This window comes from Bolinopsis microptera, chromosome 8 (assembly GCF_026151205.1).
Source record: "Bolinopsis microptera isolate Bmic1 chromosome 8, MBARI_Bmic_1.0, whole genome shotgun sequence".
Classification (NCBI taxonomy): domain Eukaryota; kingdom Metazoa; phylum Ctenophora; class Tentaculata; order Lobata; family Bolinopsidae; genus Bolinopsis; species Bolinopsis microptera.
This window is the reverse complement of record NC_087079.1, coordinates 8,005,956-8,024,983: the sequence shown is the minus strand read 5'-3', so window position 1 is coordinate 8,024,983 and position 19,028 is coordinate 8,005,956. Positions and strand designations below refer to the sequence as shown.

Here is a 19,028-nt window from a genome sequence, read left to right as displayed (position 1 = left end):
AGCAATCAATTGCAAAGGGCAGTTGATGTTTTTCTTCCGCTTGAGGTGCAATATTCACATGTTATCTTAGCAATTTCTCTGACCTGCAGAACACATCCTTGATCCTGATATAACGTGTGATCTTCTTGGTAACTGAGGTGAGAGACAGCTCGGGTCTTCTTCGACAGATTATTCTGATTCACAAAGAGCTCTGCTGTCCTTTGCAGAACTAAAATCTGCGAAATTAGCCATTTACAGAACGAAAATAATGGGATTTTATCAATTCTGTGTGATAAAATCTATTCTCTAAATACATCCGATATAAATAGTGCTTTCTGGCCAGGCTTATCGAATAGACTCAATAGTCAATAATGTATGATTTTCAATTATCTCTGATTTTATCAGAGAATTATATGCTGGTGTGTTTGATATGGAAACAGGAGGGGATCAACGAGTAGTCCTGCAAAATTATTAGCACAGGTAACATATCATTACTCACTACTTAGAGAGCAAAATTATCTCGTCTCTAAAAGTGAATGCCAAATTTTTGACCAAATTTCCCCGATTGACAATGTCAAACAATGGTGCGTCGCGTCATCACATCGGAAGTTTGTAAATTCTAGAGGATATGTTTTGGGAATATATAGTCGTGATGCGCAACAATTCCAATGAATTATTAAAGCGCGTTTTCCAAAAACGACATCAATTCTTCAAATCTCTCGACGACACGTGTCTTGCCACTGGTCGCTAATACAGTAATATAGTCTCAAGTCTGCCATCTTTGATCCTTCGCCCTAAAAAATTAGCGATCATAGATTTCAGGTTACACCGTTACCTGAAATTATTACAGTGATTTCTTATCATTAGCGCTTTACAACAGTCATCATTTCTTCATTTGTGTAATGTGTTGTATGAAATACAAAGAAATCTCGACCAAGGAATCAACCTCATGGAAAGCACATGAATTCTCCTTCTGATGGGAATAGTGCTGTTAGGAGTAGTTACTAGTTATTATGGGGGCTGGAACAGCAGTCTTCTGGAAATTGGACGAAGGATTTATAACTTCAAGATGTCTAAGGACTATGAATCCAGTGACTACCATAAAATCTTTGAGTTTGGACTACGATTTCAACCACCACTACTTGGTTTTTAACAAGATTTTATCAACGGCCAAGCAACAAGTCGTGTTTGTGCCACAGTGAGGGGAGTAAAGGCGTAAAAAACTTGCTCTTCGTGCCAGCCTCTTAGCTCTGCTAGATCTTACCGAGTGTGAGGTTCTAACAGAACTGGAGGTCTCACTGCTGTTGATTCAGGAGTGCGGTCAACTCCGTTTTTTAGTATTTCAATTTTATTTGTATTATTGTTGGTATTCAAAATAAATAAAAGCAACATTTTAGTACAAGTTTGTATTGGGTGAGTTAATTTAATTTAACAAATAAGATGATAATAATATATAATAAGATAAAAATAGAAATTACAGCTTCGCTCATTTCCAGGTAACTTTGTTCAAACAGGTACATTTTATACCTTCACAGTAGAAATAAAGTCATGTTCGATTAAAAAATGTATCTTCTTTAGTCGCCTCATAATCTCGAATTCATGACAACTTGCGTAAATACGGTTAACATAAAAAGTAAAAATAGGCATAATCCGCAGTATAATATCCATGTTATATTCAACTCAAAAGTTGAGCAGTAACATTTTTATCTTGAGTCGTTCTCACGTAAATAAAACAAGGAGTCCACATCAGTCGCTATCGTTTCCCTCGTCTTGTCCTGCCCCAGCTATGATGTCCCGCTCAGCTTTCAACTTCTCCCGTATCATCTCTGCCATCGCTCGTTTTGTTCTTCGTTCTAATTTTGATAATTTCTTCTCCACATCTCTCTTCAAATCCCAGTTAGCTTTCCTGCAGAAGTTTAATTTCTAGGTTATACAGGGTGTCCCAAATGCTCAAAATCTAAAACTGAATCAACTCCAAAAATTTTAAGGCTCTAACTCATTCATTAGCTGCGTGACAATCATATGATCCATCCTGTAAACAGCTGATCTAGTGAGCTTGTGGGATCAGTTTATCACCTCATTGAATAACTAGATGATCGTTACTCAGCATGCTAACAAATCGTCAGTTACTCAATCAGCACATGACTCCCTCAACCAACTACTAATTACACGACTCCTGTGAGGTTCCAGCATCTCATGATTTTCATCACCCAGAACAAGCAGAGAGGATGAAAATGAATGAGAGGTTGGAAAATTTGTGAAAGATTTTCATGAGGCTGCCATTATACCCTACTCAAATGAACTAGAGGCCTGGAAATCCTTACACGGACTCCGGAGGTCATTCTCTACAGCCGATGTCACAAATAACGTTATAAAACTGTTATTTTGGGACACCTTGTATATCGTGAATTTTAAACCCTGTATATCGTGAATTAAATGTTAAACGAGTAAGGATACATTTTACCGGAATATGTGAACCGTCTCAAATAAACGGTTGATGAGCAGAATGCAGATAAGGAACAACCATGCAGTTTTATAACTGCTACGTAACAAATTAACCGCACTGAGACTAGTTATTAATTTATAAGCGAAGTATAGTAAGATCAATAGTGACCCTTGGCCTTTAACACCCTCAAATAATACAAAGAGCAAATAACCCCGGTTACCTGGGAGCAAATAACCCCGGTTACCTGGGAGCAAATAACCCCGGTTACCTGGGGGCAAATAACCCCGGTTACCTGGGAGCAAATAACCCCGGTTACCTGGGAAGCAAATAACCCCGGTTATCTGGGAGCAAATAACCCCGGTTACCTGGGAGCAAATAACCCCCGTTACCTGGGAGCAAGTGTGTTGAGATCCACCTCTGTAGACTGTGCTGTCGCCTTGTCCAGTATACCTGTTACTGTACTGACTATTGATGTAGCTTCAACTTGTTCCAACTGAAAGTGTGACAGGTTTTGGTGTGTTTTTAAACAATAACTAACTAAAAAGTTGAGACTTAGGGGACTTATTTGTGTCCAGCAACAGCCCTTTCCTAGGTTGAGTAAGAGAACTGTTCATGTTTGCTTACAACCTTGTTAGGATCAGAAGATGTTTCTCAAAGCCGAAAGTACCAAGAGGCTGCAAATCTGCAGCCTCTTGGTATAATCCTGTACCTGGCAAAAGTCCCACCCATATTGGGACGTCCGCTAAGTTTCTCCATGTAATCCGACTTATATGACCCTAAATATTTAAATAACACTAGTATTTACTCGGGTACACTTATTCACCAGTGGGGCATTTCTCGGAATCACGCCCTTTTTGACCGCACCCATATCACGACCACCACTATAAATCATCTCAGCTACTAATTCAACAACCTGAAGTCTGAAGACTTTGAAACCATGCTCTACCCCACTCAATGTGATAATTCTGACCATTTCAATGCTCAAGATGAGCGTTTAACTCATACCAGAAGCTGAGATATCTTGAGTTAAGTGCATCTATCGCTACTCGCGAGAGCGTAAAAACAACTCAACAACCTGAAGTCTGAAGACTTTAAAACCATCCCCTACCCCACTCAATATGACGATTCTGACCATTTTAAAACCCAAGATGAGCGCTTAGCTCCAATCAGAAGCTGAGATATATTGAAATAAGTGTTATAATTGTTACTCGCGAGACTGCTATTATTAAGAAACTGTTTACACCATTAAAATATTCAAAACCCCTAAAGGAAATCAAGACATCCTAAAATGGTGATCAGTACAGATCAAGACAGCTAGAGTAAAATTTGTTTCTCCAAGCAACTCTATCATCGGCCCACATCCAGAAAGTTTTATATTTCCTCCCAGATGCGTTTTTTCTAAATTCTGTGGCCCGTTCGCTTCGCTTGCAAGTTTGCCTTCTTTTCTGTGGCCCGCTCGTTTCGCTCGCAAATTTTAAACACTGGACCAATTCACGAGCAGGGACGTAGCCAGGATTTTTCTTTGGGGGGCTGTTTGCGAGCGAAGCGAGTCGATGTGTCCAATCCAGCTGCGCAGCGAGGGAAGCGAGCAAGCTGTGGCAGGGGTCTGGGGGCACAGCCCCCAGCGGGGTCCAGCCCCCGGAAAATTTTTGCGAAATAGGGTGTTTTAGACGACATTTGGCATTAAAGAAATTTGTAGGACAGTAATAAATTGGGATTGAAAAGAATCAAGTACTCACGTAAATTTGGTAACTTCACAACAGCAATCTGCATTCTCCAATCAGAATATTTCACTGTGTTCCAAAACTGACAGGATGTTCCTCTTTGAATTTTATACAATCGAAAAATTTTCTTCAAAAATTTCCTCAATTAATTTGTCTTTATTCCAAAAAAATATTTCGAAATTTAGGAGTAACTTCTCAAAAATTTCCTCTTTTTCCACCCGTTTTTTCCTCCCAAACAAGAAATGCAGCCGCTTTTCTTTTGTGGATGGCCGCTCAATTTCCCGATCCGTGATGGCGTATTTATCATATTCCATACAACCTGGGGACGGCCCAGTCTTTACTGTTTATATAAACATGCAAATATGGCGAAGTGACATGCCGACTGCCGAGCGCCGCCCAGTTAATATAATTCTATATTGAATTTGAAAATCGTGTATCATGTATACTTCTATGTAACCATATGTTTATTGTTTATGCAACCTGACACGGAACTGTGCAAAATAGTAATACTAACTCAAAATAATAATAATATGCTATTAATTAGTGCCTAGTGGGATACGTACATGATGAAATTAATAATGTACTTGGTTGGTTCAGCGCCGCGCGCCAACAATTATATAATTCAGATTGTCACGCAAAATAACTTTGCGCAGGAAGTCACGTGGGCGATAACAGTGCTCGATCGCAGGCACGTTCGGTCGCACACTCGCACACACGGTCGCAAAGCTACCATATACAAAAAAAACGTCGATCGCTAACCCTTGTCCTTGACTCTTTTGTGCCTTCGGCACTTTTGAGTCATGGATCGGGAAAAAATATTTCCTCCCAGGCTGCCTGCTTGCCTGGCAAGATGGCGTGTTTCTGGATGTGGGATCATCGGCTAATATCTTAAGTTTCTTAAGATCATTCAATTTCAAAGAGTTAAATTTTAAACCTCTACGGGTCAAATCATTTATCATTCACAATAATCTTGGACAAATTCTTACGATGCGCACTGACGCGCCCTTTACAGTTTGTTGTGACAGCAAACTTTAACGCAAATGTCTAATTTTTCTAGTGACTTTGCAGTAGGACACCAACTACTGCAATTAAACATGATGATTGATACAATTTGGGCTTCGTATACTGCTATCTTTCTGGTAACGGAGATATTCTGCTGAGACCAGATAGAACTTATAGAAGGCATTGTTCCCAACAATGCATCGAGCAGCTATATCACATTCACTACACAACAATGAACCAAGAATCTTACTCTTCCGCCGATCTTCATTTCCACGTAACATGGTATCATCACGACCAGCGAGACTGCTAATATAGTATAATCGGATTTTTGGCGATTTCTCAAAAACAAAGTCTCTTAGGCCTTAAATATTATGTTCATAGCACTAATATAAACATGCATCTTAGGCACATTTTGGTTCATGGCTAAGTTCTGTATCTCGATCAGAAGCTGAGATAATTTATAGTGAGGGTCGTGATATGGGTGCGGACAAAAAGGGCGTGATTCCGAGAAATGCCCCACTGGTGAAAAAGTGTACCGGAGTAAATAGTGTTATTCAAATATTTAGGGTCATAGAAGTCGGATTACAGGGAGATTACATGGAGAAACTTAGCGGACGTCCCAATGTGAGCGGGACTTATGCCAGGTACAGGATTAGTACTCACAGGTTGGATTAGTCAACAGCGTAGTATACAAGTTTATTGTCTACGGTAATACTAAGATTCCAGACAAAACAAGATGTATACAATTATCCTCATAGAAGGCTCTTTAATTATATGGGCAGGATTCCCACCTATTATATGGGCAGGATGACTCATGACTGGTATAGGGCTAGCTGCTAAGGAGCAGCACAATTGAGGCTATTATAGGTTATATTCAATATAATAACGTAACAATTTAACACACTATGGCAATGTGTTGGGTGTATAAACATAAAAAACACATGCGTATAACCTAAAGTGCCTCAATTTCAATCTGTTGAGGGATTGTGATCCAGCTTGACAAGTTATTCATTCGCCAAGATTCACTTTCTTTTGCTTTTCATCGAGTTTTTATAGTATCTATGTCTAAGATCTCTACCTTTCTATGTCACTGTACTAACCTTTATTATATGGAGCCAAGTGATACAGATGATTTCAAAATTAGGTTACATGCGATTAATGAAAAACTTATCAAAAGAGAGATGCAGCTGCACCTGATTCTGGGTATTATGGATAGCAGGGAGTTATTGGGATCGAAAATTTTGTCGAGTGTTAAGCCTGCCATTGGTAAACAGTTTAGTTATAGGGACTTGGAGTTGAAGAAGACAGCCATTTTAAAGGATGCAAGATTCCGCATTCTCAAGGAGTGTTCAGTTGTCGAGGCTAATCGAGATATTGTTAAGCTGGGCCAACAGTTTAGCAAACTGCTTAAACTTGTTGAAGATTCCGGACCAACTTTGCAATCCCTTCAAAACAAGGCTGAAAAGGCTCGTGAGCGCATCAGGAAAACCCACCAAAAGAAAATTCAGTTTCATCTCAACAAACAGGGAACAGAAGCCAACCCTCCTTCTTCAAATTCCAAACGCAAGAAGTGGAGAAAAGCATCTGCCGAAAAGAAGAAGGCCGGGCGCAAACGCTACCAGAAAAACAAGCAGAACCGGAAAAAGTTATGGTTGGCACAGAGAGTCAAGGAGTTATCGTCCACAGTTGTGAGAAATCTGTCCCATGTAGAAGTCCCCGATATAGCATTTTTGTATCTGGCCAAAGGCTTGAACTTTGTGGAAAGTAAAAAGGCAAGTAAGGAAGACCTTCAGTATGACACCAAAGAGTTCTTACGTAAAGTTTCATGGAAGGCGTTCTTTCATGATAACCCAACTGAGAACAATAGTTTCAACGAAGACGAACATCCTGGCTTAAGGATACCTTCAAGAAGGCATCCTGAGTACAGCAACCCGCTCTTTGATGAAATAAAAACAAAACTGATGGGTTTCGTAAACAGCTTCATGCCTGCTGACCCAAAGTCTAACCTGACACCAGCAGAGAGGAGAGGGAAGAGATGGATTTTGAAAAATATAGAAGATGAGAACATCTTTGTCACCAAAGCTGACAAAGGAGGATCGACCTTGATTCTTGACTATAAGGAAGCTGTGGAATGTGTTCAAAGGAACTTAGGAGATAGAGAGAACTTTGCTCATTCCCAAATGTCAGTTGAGGAGAAAATGACAGATGTGAAGAATAACGTTAAGGATGCAGTTCTTCTGGCTTTATCAGAGGGGAAAATCACAGAAAAAGACAAGAAACTCATTACTGGACTTAATGAAAATAATAACCAAATGCATGCACATGTATTCAAACCAGTAGTCCCTTATGTGTACCCTCTATTTAAGCTGCATAAATTAAGTCCACAACAGATTGAGGAGAAAATAGTTCCCCCTACCAGGCTTGTCCATGCCACTAAGGAAGGCCCCCTTTACAGGCTAGAAAAGTGGGTTAGCCCATACCTAACAGAGGTAAGTAGGATTTATTGCCAACAGGAGTTTCTCCTGGATACACCAGACCTTCTTAGTAACATAAAAAACCTTAATGAATCTGCAGACATGTCAAAATATAGCACCATCAACTTGTTTACTTTAGACGTGATCAGTCTGTATCCAAGCATAAAACCTGAAATAGCTATGTCTGCATTGGAACATGCCCTGAACGGTAGTGCTATGATTGATAAGCGAAAGGCTATTCTGAAAACATTCACGGAGATTATCTTCACAAACTCCTTTGTCACTTTTCAAGAAAATGTGTACACAGGCAAAAAGGGTATTCCAACTGGAAATTGTATTTCGCGTCAAGTCGCTGATATCATGCTTCATTGGGTGCTATTCATCAATATCTGTTCTGAAATGATACAGCTATGGAGTCTTATTTTATTCTGGCGACGCTTCATCGACGATGTCTTTGGAATTTGGAAGGGCTCCAGGAGGCAATTTGATCTTTTTGTGTCGAAACTAAATGAAGCCGCAAAACGATTTGGAATTCAGTTCGGTGATTGTCAGTTTGGCAAATCAGTTAACTACTTGGATGTAGAACTCTCCCTGGGGGAGAACAACAACATCGACTACAGACTATTTAAGAAAGAGACTGATGCCAGGCTTTACCTTAATACTGATAGTTTCCACCCAAACCACGTCTTTAAATCAGTAGTATTCTCACAGATGATCCGAGTGATCAAGCGAAATTCGCAGGATCACACATGTGTGGAGGACCTGGAGGAACTTAAAGAAGACCTAATGAAAAGTGGACACAAGGAGGAGACCTTAATGGAAACAGAGCCTGAAGCAGTCTTGAGGTCAATAGAACACGAATTGTATGAGAGGGAAGATAAGAAGCCAATCACTGACAAAGTTGTCTTTTCAGTGAAATTTTTCAAAGAGGTCACTGAACTTAGGAAGTTGGTACACTCTACTAGTGAGGACATCAAACAATTATGCGGAGACGTACAGATATTGTTTGCACTACGTAAACAGCCATCTATAGGCAACACAGTAGTGCGCAATAGAAAACTCAGTTCGTGCTCCGAAACGGATTCTATCACCGTCAGCCAAAACTGTGGCGGGAGAGGCTGTGCAACCTGTCCCCAACTGTTCAACTCCAACGAAGTCATCACTGTCAATGGTTTGGATTTAACTCTGGATTTCCGGTTGACATGTAAGGACAGCAATATAATTTATGTCGCCCAATGCCAAATTTGTAATAAACTTCCCCAGAGCCTAAAAGACGATACCTATTTCGGCCAAACGGTTTCTCCATTTCATATCAGAATGAATGGACACAGAAACAAGTTTAAAATTGATAATGAATTGTCATTTGAGAAGTCGGCACTTTCCATGCATTGTTTTCTAGCGCATAAATCTGATTTCACTATGGGAGTTTTTAAATTAGGTGTAGTAAGAAAAGTCCGACCAACAGAACTTGATAGAGAAGAGAGCATTCTTATTTCAAAATTTAGAACTAATATTTTTGGGTTAAATAGGATTGTAGTGACTCGCTGAATAAACTGTTGTCCATTCTACCTAGCACATTGAGCTCTTTAGTAAAGTTTCAGATTAAAATCTGTTTTGAATTTTCAAGTTGTTAACTTTTAAATTGCTTTCATTAGTCTAACCTAATTTTATTTTTATAGGCTAGTGATGTAAATATACGAAGAATTCACCTATATTTGTGCTGTCTTACTATGTGTCCAAACCAAATTGAACCTTTATTATACCTACATTTATTGTATGGTCTTTGCTTCTTTTTAGTTTAGTGTGGTTTAAAATAAAAGATGTTTTAATTTTGTCTTAGCCTTACATTTTTACACATTTGCTCACATCACTCACAGTCAGCCGCTCTGACATGGTTAACCACCTTCCTTGTGTTGTTGGTTAATCATATGAGCGGGATATAAATACCTCATCATTTCATTTCAATGCATTACCAACTTGCTACTGATAAAAATAATAGAAGTAAACGTTTTTCCTGATTTTTAGAAGACATTTCACTTTCCGATGTTTTCGATGCTACGTTAAGAAAAACGTTTGATCCTAACAATAGTTATTAATTACGGGCATGTCGATCTTTTGTTATTGTACATAGTGATACCAAGTACACAAATCTGATAGAACGAATAACGGCCGATAGTGCGAGAAAGTGCGCTGTTAGGTCAATAGTGCGAATCCGCACCCATCACATTTATATTTTGCCTCTGGCTGAAGAGTGAAGACTGATTAATTAAAAAACAAAATATTGTTGATGGAACAACTGTACTACTGTACTACTGAGAGGAAGATAATATCTTAGTACTTATTAATATTATATCATATTACATACTAAGATAATATCTTACATATTAAGATAATATCTTACATATTAAGATAATATCTTACATATTAAGATAATACCTCGCATATTAAGATAATATCTTACATATTATGTACTTCATACAGCATCATATTCACAGTGAGGAATAACAAAAATTAAATTAACCAGCGACACAGAGTGTTTCGGCTGATGAGTTGATCGAGTGAAGTATTTTCATCTAATTCACAATTCATTCTTGGACACTAAAATTAGACAATCAGGCCCCCGAGATGATCTGTAAATAATATTCACTGAACTTTTCGTGAAGTTGCTGGCATCGTTTCAAGAATTTTTATTTAGAGGTTGGCCAGCAAAGTGTACTTTTCAAGACGAGTTCTGTGACAGAGTTAGTAATTACACATAATCCGTACCCTCACAGAAAAAGTGCGCCCCTAAAAATGAGAACAATAAACCTTACACATTAACTTATATTAAGAGATCAGCGCCCACAATTTAAAGGCTATAATATGCCACAATTATTTGCTCTACCTAAAAGGTAGCATAAGATACCAATATACTACACGATTTCTGTATATTATTATCCGTAATGTTATTATATATCATAACCTGCAAATCTCAACATTACTTTGCATAAAGAGCTCCCAAACATAGCAGTGTAATAACACGAGGCCTGGAATAACTGAATTAGATTGGACGCCAGCCCGGTCACGTGACTGAACCCTCCCCTCTGATCGGCCGAGAAAAGTCAGGCGGAAAAAGTGGAGAATCCGGTTGGCAGGTGGAGTGGTATTTTATGCGATAGTGATATATAATACCCCCTATAATAATGTTATAGTGTTTGTATACACAGTGAGCGGGTGTGTGAGACTGTGAGCGGGAGCTGCCACCTCGCAGAGCCCTTGTGTTATTGCACTCTAGCGTATTGTAGTGTTTGCCGCAGCAGCTTATATATATTTATAGGTATTAGGTATTGTGCTGTATTATACTCATTGTCAATATGTATCATGAAGCTGATTATTTATAGTTATCAATTTGTTTATTAATCATGTTCGCATATTATATAGTTATTGGTTCCTGTCGGTTGGTGCCGTGGTATATATCATAACTCCGTTATTTGTAGGCATAATTATACTACGTGTATAATATGTGTTACATAGGTTATATTTAATTTGTTGTTGCTTTGTTTTGCCACTATTTTACATGTACTTAAGTTTTATTTTACATTCTTAAGTTTGTGTTTGCCTCATTTCCAATCAGCAATACATAATTTTCTTCCCAAATAGTTATACTTCCAGACGGGATAATTTTCTTGGAAACCTAATTGATAATTATTGATGTAAGCGGTAAACCATGGGAATAATATGCTACTGTTTAAACATATTTTGAACTTGCATGTGGATTTGTGCGAATGTTTTACGATTGGATAATGGATAATTATTACTAACTATTAACTATTATAATGGATGGCACGTCTACTCGCACGTGGCAATTTAAAGCTATCTTTATATAATCTTTGTCTTTTGCAACAATCATTTTGCCATCCAATTTTGTGTTTTCACAATCCATAATATTAAGAACCGACCAGTCAGATCTCGAGACCTGAAAACAAAAAAAATGCTGGGTAAAAAGGCTACTTGTCTGGTCCTTAGCATATATAGGATCACATGTTCCAATGGCATAAGCTGAGGTGCACGATATCGGAAATTTAAAAACTTTCAGGATACATTTAAAAAAATTTATCCAAATCTCTGAATTCAAATTTCAGCGCAAGCGGTCGAAATTTAAAACCTTTTCAGGGAACTTTGCCGGTCTGTAAAACAGGAAAATAGATATCCGACCGTTTCCGGTTCAGTAGCCAAATCTCTAGACCGGTATTTGGGTCCCAGTCGTGCGTGATTTACATAATTACATTATAAAACGGAGTAGGACTGTACGAGGGACGGCGTCTTGTACCTCCGGATAGTCTCCTATTGCGCTAACTACAATCTTGTCTGAGGTCAGCTGAAGACAAACTTGTAATTTTGAAAAGAATTAGATAAGTGAAAAACTAAGGAACTAATAGACATCAAGTTCGTATAGGATCGTCATTTGAATTCAGAGATTTGAATTCAGAGATTTGAATTCAGAGATTTGAATTCAGAGATTTGAATTCAGAGATTTGAAAACTTTTGGGGAAAATGTAAAATTATCTGACCTTAAATCAGAGGTCGGATATATCCGGCCGGGCAGCAAAAACCACGGACCGGTCGGTTCCTAATCCATATCCTTTGTACGCAGACAATTCCATCCTAAACGTTTTCAGGAACCCTGCTGAGTATGACACAGGAGACTCAAGAAGTTCACTTGTCACTTGGAGAAGGGAGGCGACAAGAAGAGGAGGGGTTGGAGAAGAGAGTTGGTTTAATAACATGTAAAGATGGAATAACGAGACCACATGTTTTACCAATATCTCCAGTAACAAGAACCGCAAACAGTAACACCGAGAAAACAACCCAGTGGGCACTGAACACATTCAACAGTTGGAGACACTCCAGAGAAACTGACACCAATAAGATTCCTGATCTAACACAGAGCAGCAAGGAGGAACTGAACTTTTGGTTATCTCAGTTTGTTAGGGAGTGCAAACAGAAGGACGGTCGTGACTACAAACACCAGAACTTGTATGCGATGATGTGCGGGCTAGCTCGCCATATCAAGAAGGACAGGCCACGTTTAAACATACTGGATGATCCGGGAATGGCAGATTTAAAGTTCAATCTGCAGGAGGTTATGAGGATACTCCAGGTAAGACAAGCTCAAGTTTGCACAGTTCCAGGTACCAAACTGAGTCGGAAACAGTGGGACAATTTGTGGGACAAGGGTTTGTTAGGTGAGTCAGATCCCTCGTCTCTCTTCCACGCGGTCTACTTCCTCTTTGTCACCGTAACAGGGCTGACTTCAGCTGTACAGCTCCGCTCACTAACAACACAGAACATTGTTGTTACTTCTGATCCGGAATCAAACAACATTGTTACAACTTACTATCCAAACGATGATAATAGAGGTTGCAGGTCCGAACGAGCAGCTATTCGGTGCATGGAGTCAGATCGGAAAAATCCCCGCTCTTTTGGAAGACTCCTCGAACTCTACCTTTCTAAACTGCCTTCTGATTGCCTGGAACTGTGGATGAGAGCTAGCTGGAAGAGTAGCGATAAGAATAAAGTGTGGTACAGTGGACAACCAGTCGGGCAGAACCTGCTCCGTACCACTGTAAAGACTGTGTGTCAGCTGGCTAACTACGAGGGGAACTACTCTAGTCACTCACTTGATAGGGACTTGTTGAACTGGGAGAACTATAATATAGAACACTTGGCTACTTCATCACGTGATATACCCAACCCGAAGCAGTCTGTGGAGCTGAAGTGTTCGGGGATTAAGAGGGAGTTTGTAGAGGAAACATTGCCACGTGTCACACTGAATACTCACCTGATAACTTCTCCTCCCACTTCTACCTTCACTTCCAAACGTTTGAGGTCGAGTCAACCACTGGATGAAACTATATTACTGCCCAATTCTGACAATGCATTACCTCCCGAGAACCTGGCGCTACCACTCTTATCTTTCGGCCCATCTTCTTTAAATCTTGATAACAATGCACGTGTGGTTACTTTTACTCCACGTGTCGTCACCACTCCTTCACAGAGCTACGCTATTGCTTCTGTTTATCCACTTGTTGACGTCGTTTCCACTCCACGTGACGTCATAACTACATCACACGAAGTCATAACCACCCCTCAGATTGACGTTATGAATACCCCACGTGACTTCACACAATCCCAACATGCTAACACAGTTGACCCCTTGGCAGGAGAACAAGACGTGAACGATCGGAAGAACGTTACAGATTCCAACCAGGAACGCAAAGTGAATGCTGACAGGAATCATGATCAAAGTCGAAGCAACATCATAAGTAATGATGATTTGAGGAATGTCAACGTGGATATTCCTGGACATGTTGATAAGTGTATGGGGCTGTTTAAGGACTGTACAATCCAAAATGTCACAATAAACATCTATCTCAGCAAAACGGGAGAGAATAGACACTGATTTTTCGGGTACAATGTAAAATGTTACAGAGCATAATTTTTTGTTAATAATATATTATTTTAAATCAGACCTTTTTTTAAAATCGTATAACATTTTTTAATTCTAGCAACTTGATTATTATAAAGTAGAATTCAAGTTATAACTATTTGGACTACGATTGTTTATAGTTAGATACACAGTTTGACAGTTTGGTTACAAAGGTTACATCTTTTCATGATGAATTGTGTTAAAAAAGCTTTTTTATTTTTTATTCTATCATTCATCGTTTTATTCTTGCTTTATATTAGATTGTGATTTATAAAATAATATAAGGTAGTCGACAGTAAAATAATATTTTTACATTGCATAACACGTATTGAATTCCCAAGGAGTTTTATCATACGTATTTTAGCATTATTATATATGAAAGTATGAACACTCATTATATTATTCTTTTGTTGCAATTTCAAGGACTAGATATCTGGAATTCTAATAATGATGCACATAATAATGAATTTACAGAATATACAAAATTTAAATAGATTAGCCCAAATTAGTACAACTAAGTCTCACTTGAATGACTGAAATGCACATCTTCTTTGGGTATATTTCAAATGTCAGAATTTATCTTATGAAGTACCTGTTTACCCTGAAGTTGGTTATCGTGAGGTTTGTAGCACCTGAACTTTACCTGTTTACCCTGAAGTTGGTTATCGTGAGGTTTGTAGCACCTGAACTATACCTGTTTACCCTGAAGTTGGTTATCGTGAGGTTTGTAGCACCTGAAATTTACCTGTTTACCCTGAAGTTGGTTATCGTGAGGTTTGTAGCACCTGAAATTTACCTGTTTACCCTGAAGTTGGTTATCGTGAGGTTTGTAGCACCTGAACTTTACCTGTTTACCCTGGAGTTGGTTATCGTGAGGTTTGTAGCACCTGAAATTTACCTGTTTACCCTGAAGTTGGTTATCGTGAGGTTTGTAGCACCTGAACTTTAGTCTCTTCCTGGGAACCTCTTCACTGTCCATACTGGCTGTCTCATCCACTGTGGCTGTCATTGTTACCTATTATAATTACATGTTATTGTTGAGTGTTATCGTTTGTGAGGTGGAGCACGTTATGAATTATTTGTTTTGAGAGAGAAAGTGAAGGTGAAAGAGAAAGTGATCGGTTTCTAGCGGTTACCAATAATTGAATAAAATTCATTTGTAGCTGTCACAATTCACAGGGCAGTTTTTGACAGAATTGCCCTGGTACGAATAAGTATTCCATTGACCATTGACCATGATATAAATTATGAGGAAGAACTATAATATTCCTGTTCCTGGTTCCATCCATACCTCATAAACATTCTGTAGACGAGTAAATACACAAAATTAATATAGTTTAGAGATCATTCATGAAAATATAAGTTATACAGTCAAAAAATATTTCAATAGCATTCAATTGGTACGTAATTTCTCAAGTATTTTAAAGGTTTATGGAATTCCAGACACTAAACATATCACATATCTAATATTCATTGTACTTAACCAGCCAATTGGTACAGTTTATTAACCAATGAAGTTGAGTACAACTAAATGGAGGACACAGTGTGCGAATATGAAGTCTGCAAAGGCGCGCTCCACAGAGATGTCTTTGAAGACAGCAACGTTCTGAGGATTTGTCTGTATTCGTAGACACACTGAAATAATGACAACAGGATAAATTGAGAATAGGTGAGGTTAATTTGAGGTGATTTAGTATTTAAATAAAGCTGAACAATTCGCCAAATTTGCAGCCTTTAGCTTTAGGTATTCTCAGGTTGGATTATTCAACAGCACAGTATATATACATATAATGTATATATATAATGTTCCTGACAATTCAAGACGTATAAATCTATAGAATTAATCTCATGTAAGGTATTACAATTAGATGAGCAAGATGACTCATGACTGGGGCTAGTTGAGCTGGTCATGAGCATTATTGACGCATAGTATTCAATATTATAACCTAACAATATAATATTTCAACACATTACGTGTAGGGATGAATTTCTTTATGGGGGAGAGGGGGGGGGGGGGGGCAAAATCTTAAACTTTTTATAATGTAGTGCGCTCTGTGTGCCACAGCCTGAATTTCAAAAATTTGAAGGTTAGGGGTCGTTCACATATTACGTAATCAATATTTTAGCAATTTTTATCCCCCCTCCATAATCAACCGTTATCAAGACCCAACCCCCCCTCCTGGCAGCAATATTACGTAATCTGATAATCATGGCCTGACCCCTCCTTTTGATTTTTTTCCCTGGAAATACTTTATATATAATTATTGTATATACGTTTCATGCTACCCTGATCATGATGAGCCGAAATCATTGTTATGATATCCGGCCAAGCACCTTTCAAACTACTTATTTTAGCAGCCAATGGCATAAAGTTACAAAAACCCAATTTTTTTACAAAATTTCGACCTGGTAAAGGACGAAATAATTTGAATCAAATATTTATTTAGAATCTAAATATCATTTCGAACACCTAAAAGACAATATTTTGCCCTTTTATTGTATTTCGACCTTCAATAATTTTCCAGCTCGAACACGAGGGTTCCCTCTTGTATGTTGTAATCCTAAATTTTGCTATTTCTAGGTCTATAGTCAACGTTTTTCTGGAGTAGGCACAAAACTCTCAAGACATATACCTCCCAAAATGAAGCTAGCTACAGCGCTGATGAATCCTGAGAGGAAGGAGTTGAATGGGAAAGTTCCGACTAGGCAGCAATACGCAAACTGGAATATTCCTGTGAACAAGATGTACCTGAAAATATTTTTATTATTTTTGATCAGTATTTCGTTAAAAGTTAGGGCAACTAACTACTGTATAAAGGTTACCAGCAGAGAAACAATTTCTGCTAATTCTTTAACTCAATACATTTAGATTTTATATAAATGTATCTTGAGAGCAACTCACCCCAGGTAAGCATCAATAAGTTTGAGTTTCTGAGGCGTTTTAGATGTATATTCCCCTACCAATCGAGAAACAACCTCAACCATAGAGGGGGCACCAGTAGCACTAACCATGTTGAACTATTAAAGAATTAGATAAATAATCAATGCATCTATATTATATAATGATTACCATGACATCAATGGAACAAAGAAAATAAGACAATCCTCTCTCCCTTAAATATCAGAGGGGTGGGGGGGGATCCGACATTGATTTTAATTTGTAATTCAGGTTAAAATGGTTGTTCAGAGCGGCATCATCCTATTTGGAAGCTAGCACACCAACAGAAGGGGGGGGATCATGTTATTTTTCGTCCGTTTTTGTCCGTTAATTTTTGTCCGTTTTGAAAATATAGGGATGAAAAGTTTTATTACTGGAGAGTAAAACTTTGTTAAACACAAAGATTCTTGAGCACATTTTGAGTCAGACTCAAATGCGTTTAAAAACATTTTAGTATATAACAATAAATTATGTAAACAATAACACCAACAATAATTATAAATTGAACAAATTATTGAGAGATGAAAGAGAGGAAGAGGAGGAGGGGGGACTGAGGAGGGGGACTGAGGAGGAAGAGGAGGGGGGCTGAGGAGGAGTGAGACTGAGAAGGAGAACTGAGGAGGAGAAATGAATAGGAGGAGGAGGAGAAGAAGGACTCAAGAGGAGGACTGAGGAGGAGGAGGACTAAGGAGAAGGATGAGGAGGAGGACCCAAGAGGAGGAGGACCCAAGAGGAGGAGGAGGCCCCATGAGGAGGAGGACTGGAGGAGGAGGAGGACTGGAGGAGGAGGACTGATGGGGACTGATAAAGAGGACTAAGGATGAGGAGGAGGAGGAGGAGGAGAAGGACTGAGGAGTGAGGAGGAGGACTGATGAGGAGAAGGAGGTGTATGAGGAGGATGAGGAGGAGAAAGGAGATGAAGGATGAGGATAAGGAGGACTGAGGAGGAGGACTGGTGAAGAGGACTGATGAGGAGGAGGACTGAGAAGTAGGAGTAGGAGGAGGACTGAGGAGGGGAGGACTTAGGAGGAAGAGGAGGATTGAGGAGGAGGAGGACTGAGGAGTAGAAGGAGGATGAGGACTGAGGAGTATCAGGAGGACCCAGGAGGAGAAGGAAGAGGAGGAGGACTGAGGAGGAGAAGGAGGACCCAGGAGGAGGAACCAGGAAGAAGAGGAGGAGGAGGACTGAGAAGGAGGACTGAGAAGGAGGAGAAGGAGGACTGATGAGGAGGATGAGGATGAGGGTGACTTGGGAAAGGACTGAGGAGGACTGAGGAGGAGAAGGAGGACTGAGGAGGAGGAACCAGGAAAAGGAGGAGGAGGAGGACTGAAGAGGAGGACTGAGAAGGCGAAGGAGGACTGATCTGAGGAGGATGAGGATGAGGAGGAGGATGACTGGGGGAGGACTGAGGAGGATGAGGAAGACTGAGGAGGAGGAGGAAGAGGAGAAGGACTGAGGAGGAGAAGGACTGAGGAGGAGAACGATTGAGGAGGAGAAGCAGGAGGAGGAGAGGAGGAGGACCCAGGAGGAGGACCCAGGAAAAGGCCCCAGGAGGAGGAGGAGGACTGGGGAGCAGGAGGACTGTTGAGGACGAGGAGGAGTAGGAGGAGGACTGAGGAGGGGAAGAGGAAGAGGACTGAGGAGGATCAGGAAGACCCAGGAGGAGGACCCAGGAGGAGGAGGAGGACCCAGGAGGAGGACCCAGGAGGAGGAGTAAGACTGAGGAGGATGACTGAGGAGGATGAGGACTGAGGAGGAGGAGGAGGACTGAGAAGGAGGAGGACCGACTGAGGAGGAGGACTGAGGAGGAGGAGGAGGAGGAGGAGTGAATAGGAGGAGGAGGGGGACTGGGGAGGACTGAGGAGGAGGAGGACTGAGGAGAAGGATGAGGAGGAGGACTGAGAAGGAGGACTGAGCTGAGGAGGAGGACTGAGGACAGAGGAGGAAGATGAGGAGGATGAAGAGGAGGTGGACCCAGGAGGAGGAGGTCCCAGG

General features: G+C 39.9%; 3 protein-coding genes across 4 annotated transcripts in view; 1 reads left to right on the top strand and 2 right to left on the bottom strand.

Annotated features, from left to right (window-relative positions):
- Positions 1 to 1,370: 1,370 nt before the first annotated feature.
- On the bottom strand, positions 1,371 to 15,114 carry LOC134819454 (coiled-coil domain-containing protein 12-like). The gene is made up of 3 exons (XM_063829410.1): positions 14,993 to 15,114; positions 2,815 to 2,918; positions 1,371 to 1,885 (listed from the first exon to the last, which is right to left on the bottom strand). Exons 1-3 carry the CDS (start codon positions 15,101 to 15,103, stop codon positions 1,726 to 1,728), a joined length of 375 nt encoding a protein of 124 aa, XP_063685480.1. The 5' UTR covers positions 15,104 to 15,114; the 3' UTR covers positions 1,371 to 1,725.
- On the top strand, positions 11,263 to 14,324 carry LOC134819425 (uncharacterized). Of its 2 annotated transcripts, XM_063829372.1 has the most exons (3): positions 11,263 to 11,317; positions 12,284 to 13,493; positions 13,829 to 13,972. In XM_063829372.1, the coding sequence occupies exons 2-3, from the start codon at positions 12,298 to 12,300 to the stop codon at positions 13,893 to 13,895; spliced, it is 1,263 nt and encodes a 420-aa protein (XP_063685442.1). In that variant the 5' UTR covers positions 11,263 to 11,317; positions 12,284 to 12,297; the 3' UTR covers positions 13,896 to 13,972. The 2 variants fall into 2 exon arrangements, with proteins under 2 accessions (XP_063685442.1, XP_063685441.1); XM_063829371.1 differs by having other exon boundaries at positions 12,284 to 14,324.
- Positions 15,115 to 15,421: 307 nt separating the features above from the next.
- Positions 15,422 to 19,028, bottom strand: part of LOC134819453 (dolichyl-diphosphooligosaccharide--protein glycosyltransferase subunit DAD1-like) — a 78,273-nt gene continuing 74,666 nt past the window's right edge. The window contains exons 2-4 of the mRNA XM_063829409.1: positions 16,997 to 17,114; positions 16,728 to 16,843; positions 15,422 to 15,729 (exon numbers count right to left, since the gene is read on the bottom strand). Of these exons, the coding sequence (XP_063685479.1) occupies positions 15,599 to 15,729; positions 16,728 to 16,843; positions 16,997 to 17,106 (357 nt within the window). The 5' untranslated portion in view covers positions 17,107 to 17,114 and the 3' untranslated portion in view covers positions 15,422 to 15,598. The remainder of the gene's footprint in view (positions 15,730 to 16,727; positions 16,844 to 16,996; positions 17,115 to 19,028) is intronic.

Coding starts and splice junctions, on each gene's coding strand:
- LOC134819425 (XM_063829371.1), top strand. CDS start 12,298: ATGACACAGGAGACTCAAGAAGTTCACTTGTCACTTGGAGAAGGGAGG.
- LOC134819454 (XM_063829410.1), bottom strand. CDS start 15,103: ATGACAGCCACAGTGGATGAGACAGCCAGTATGGACAGTGAAGAGGTT. Junction 2,919..14,992: donor ACCAACTTCAGGGTAAACAG/GTAAATTTCAGG, acceptor TCACACTTTCAG/TTGGAACAAGTTGAAGCTAC. Junction 1,886..2,814: donor CTCAACACACTTGCTCCCAG/GTAACGGGGGTT, acceptor AAACTTCTGCAG/GAAAGCTAACTGGGATTTGA.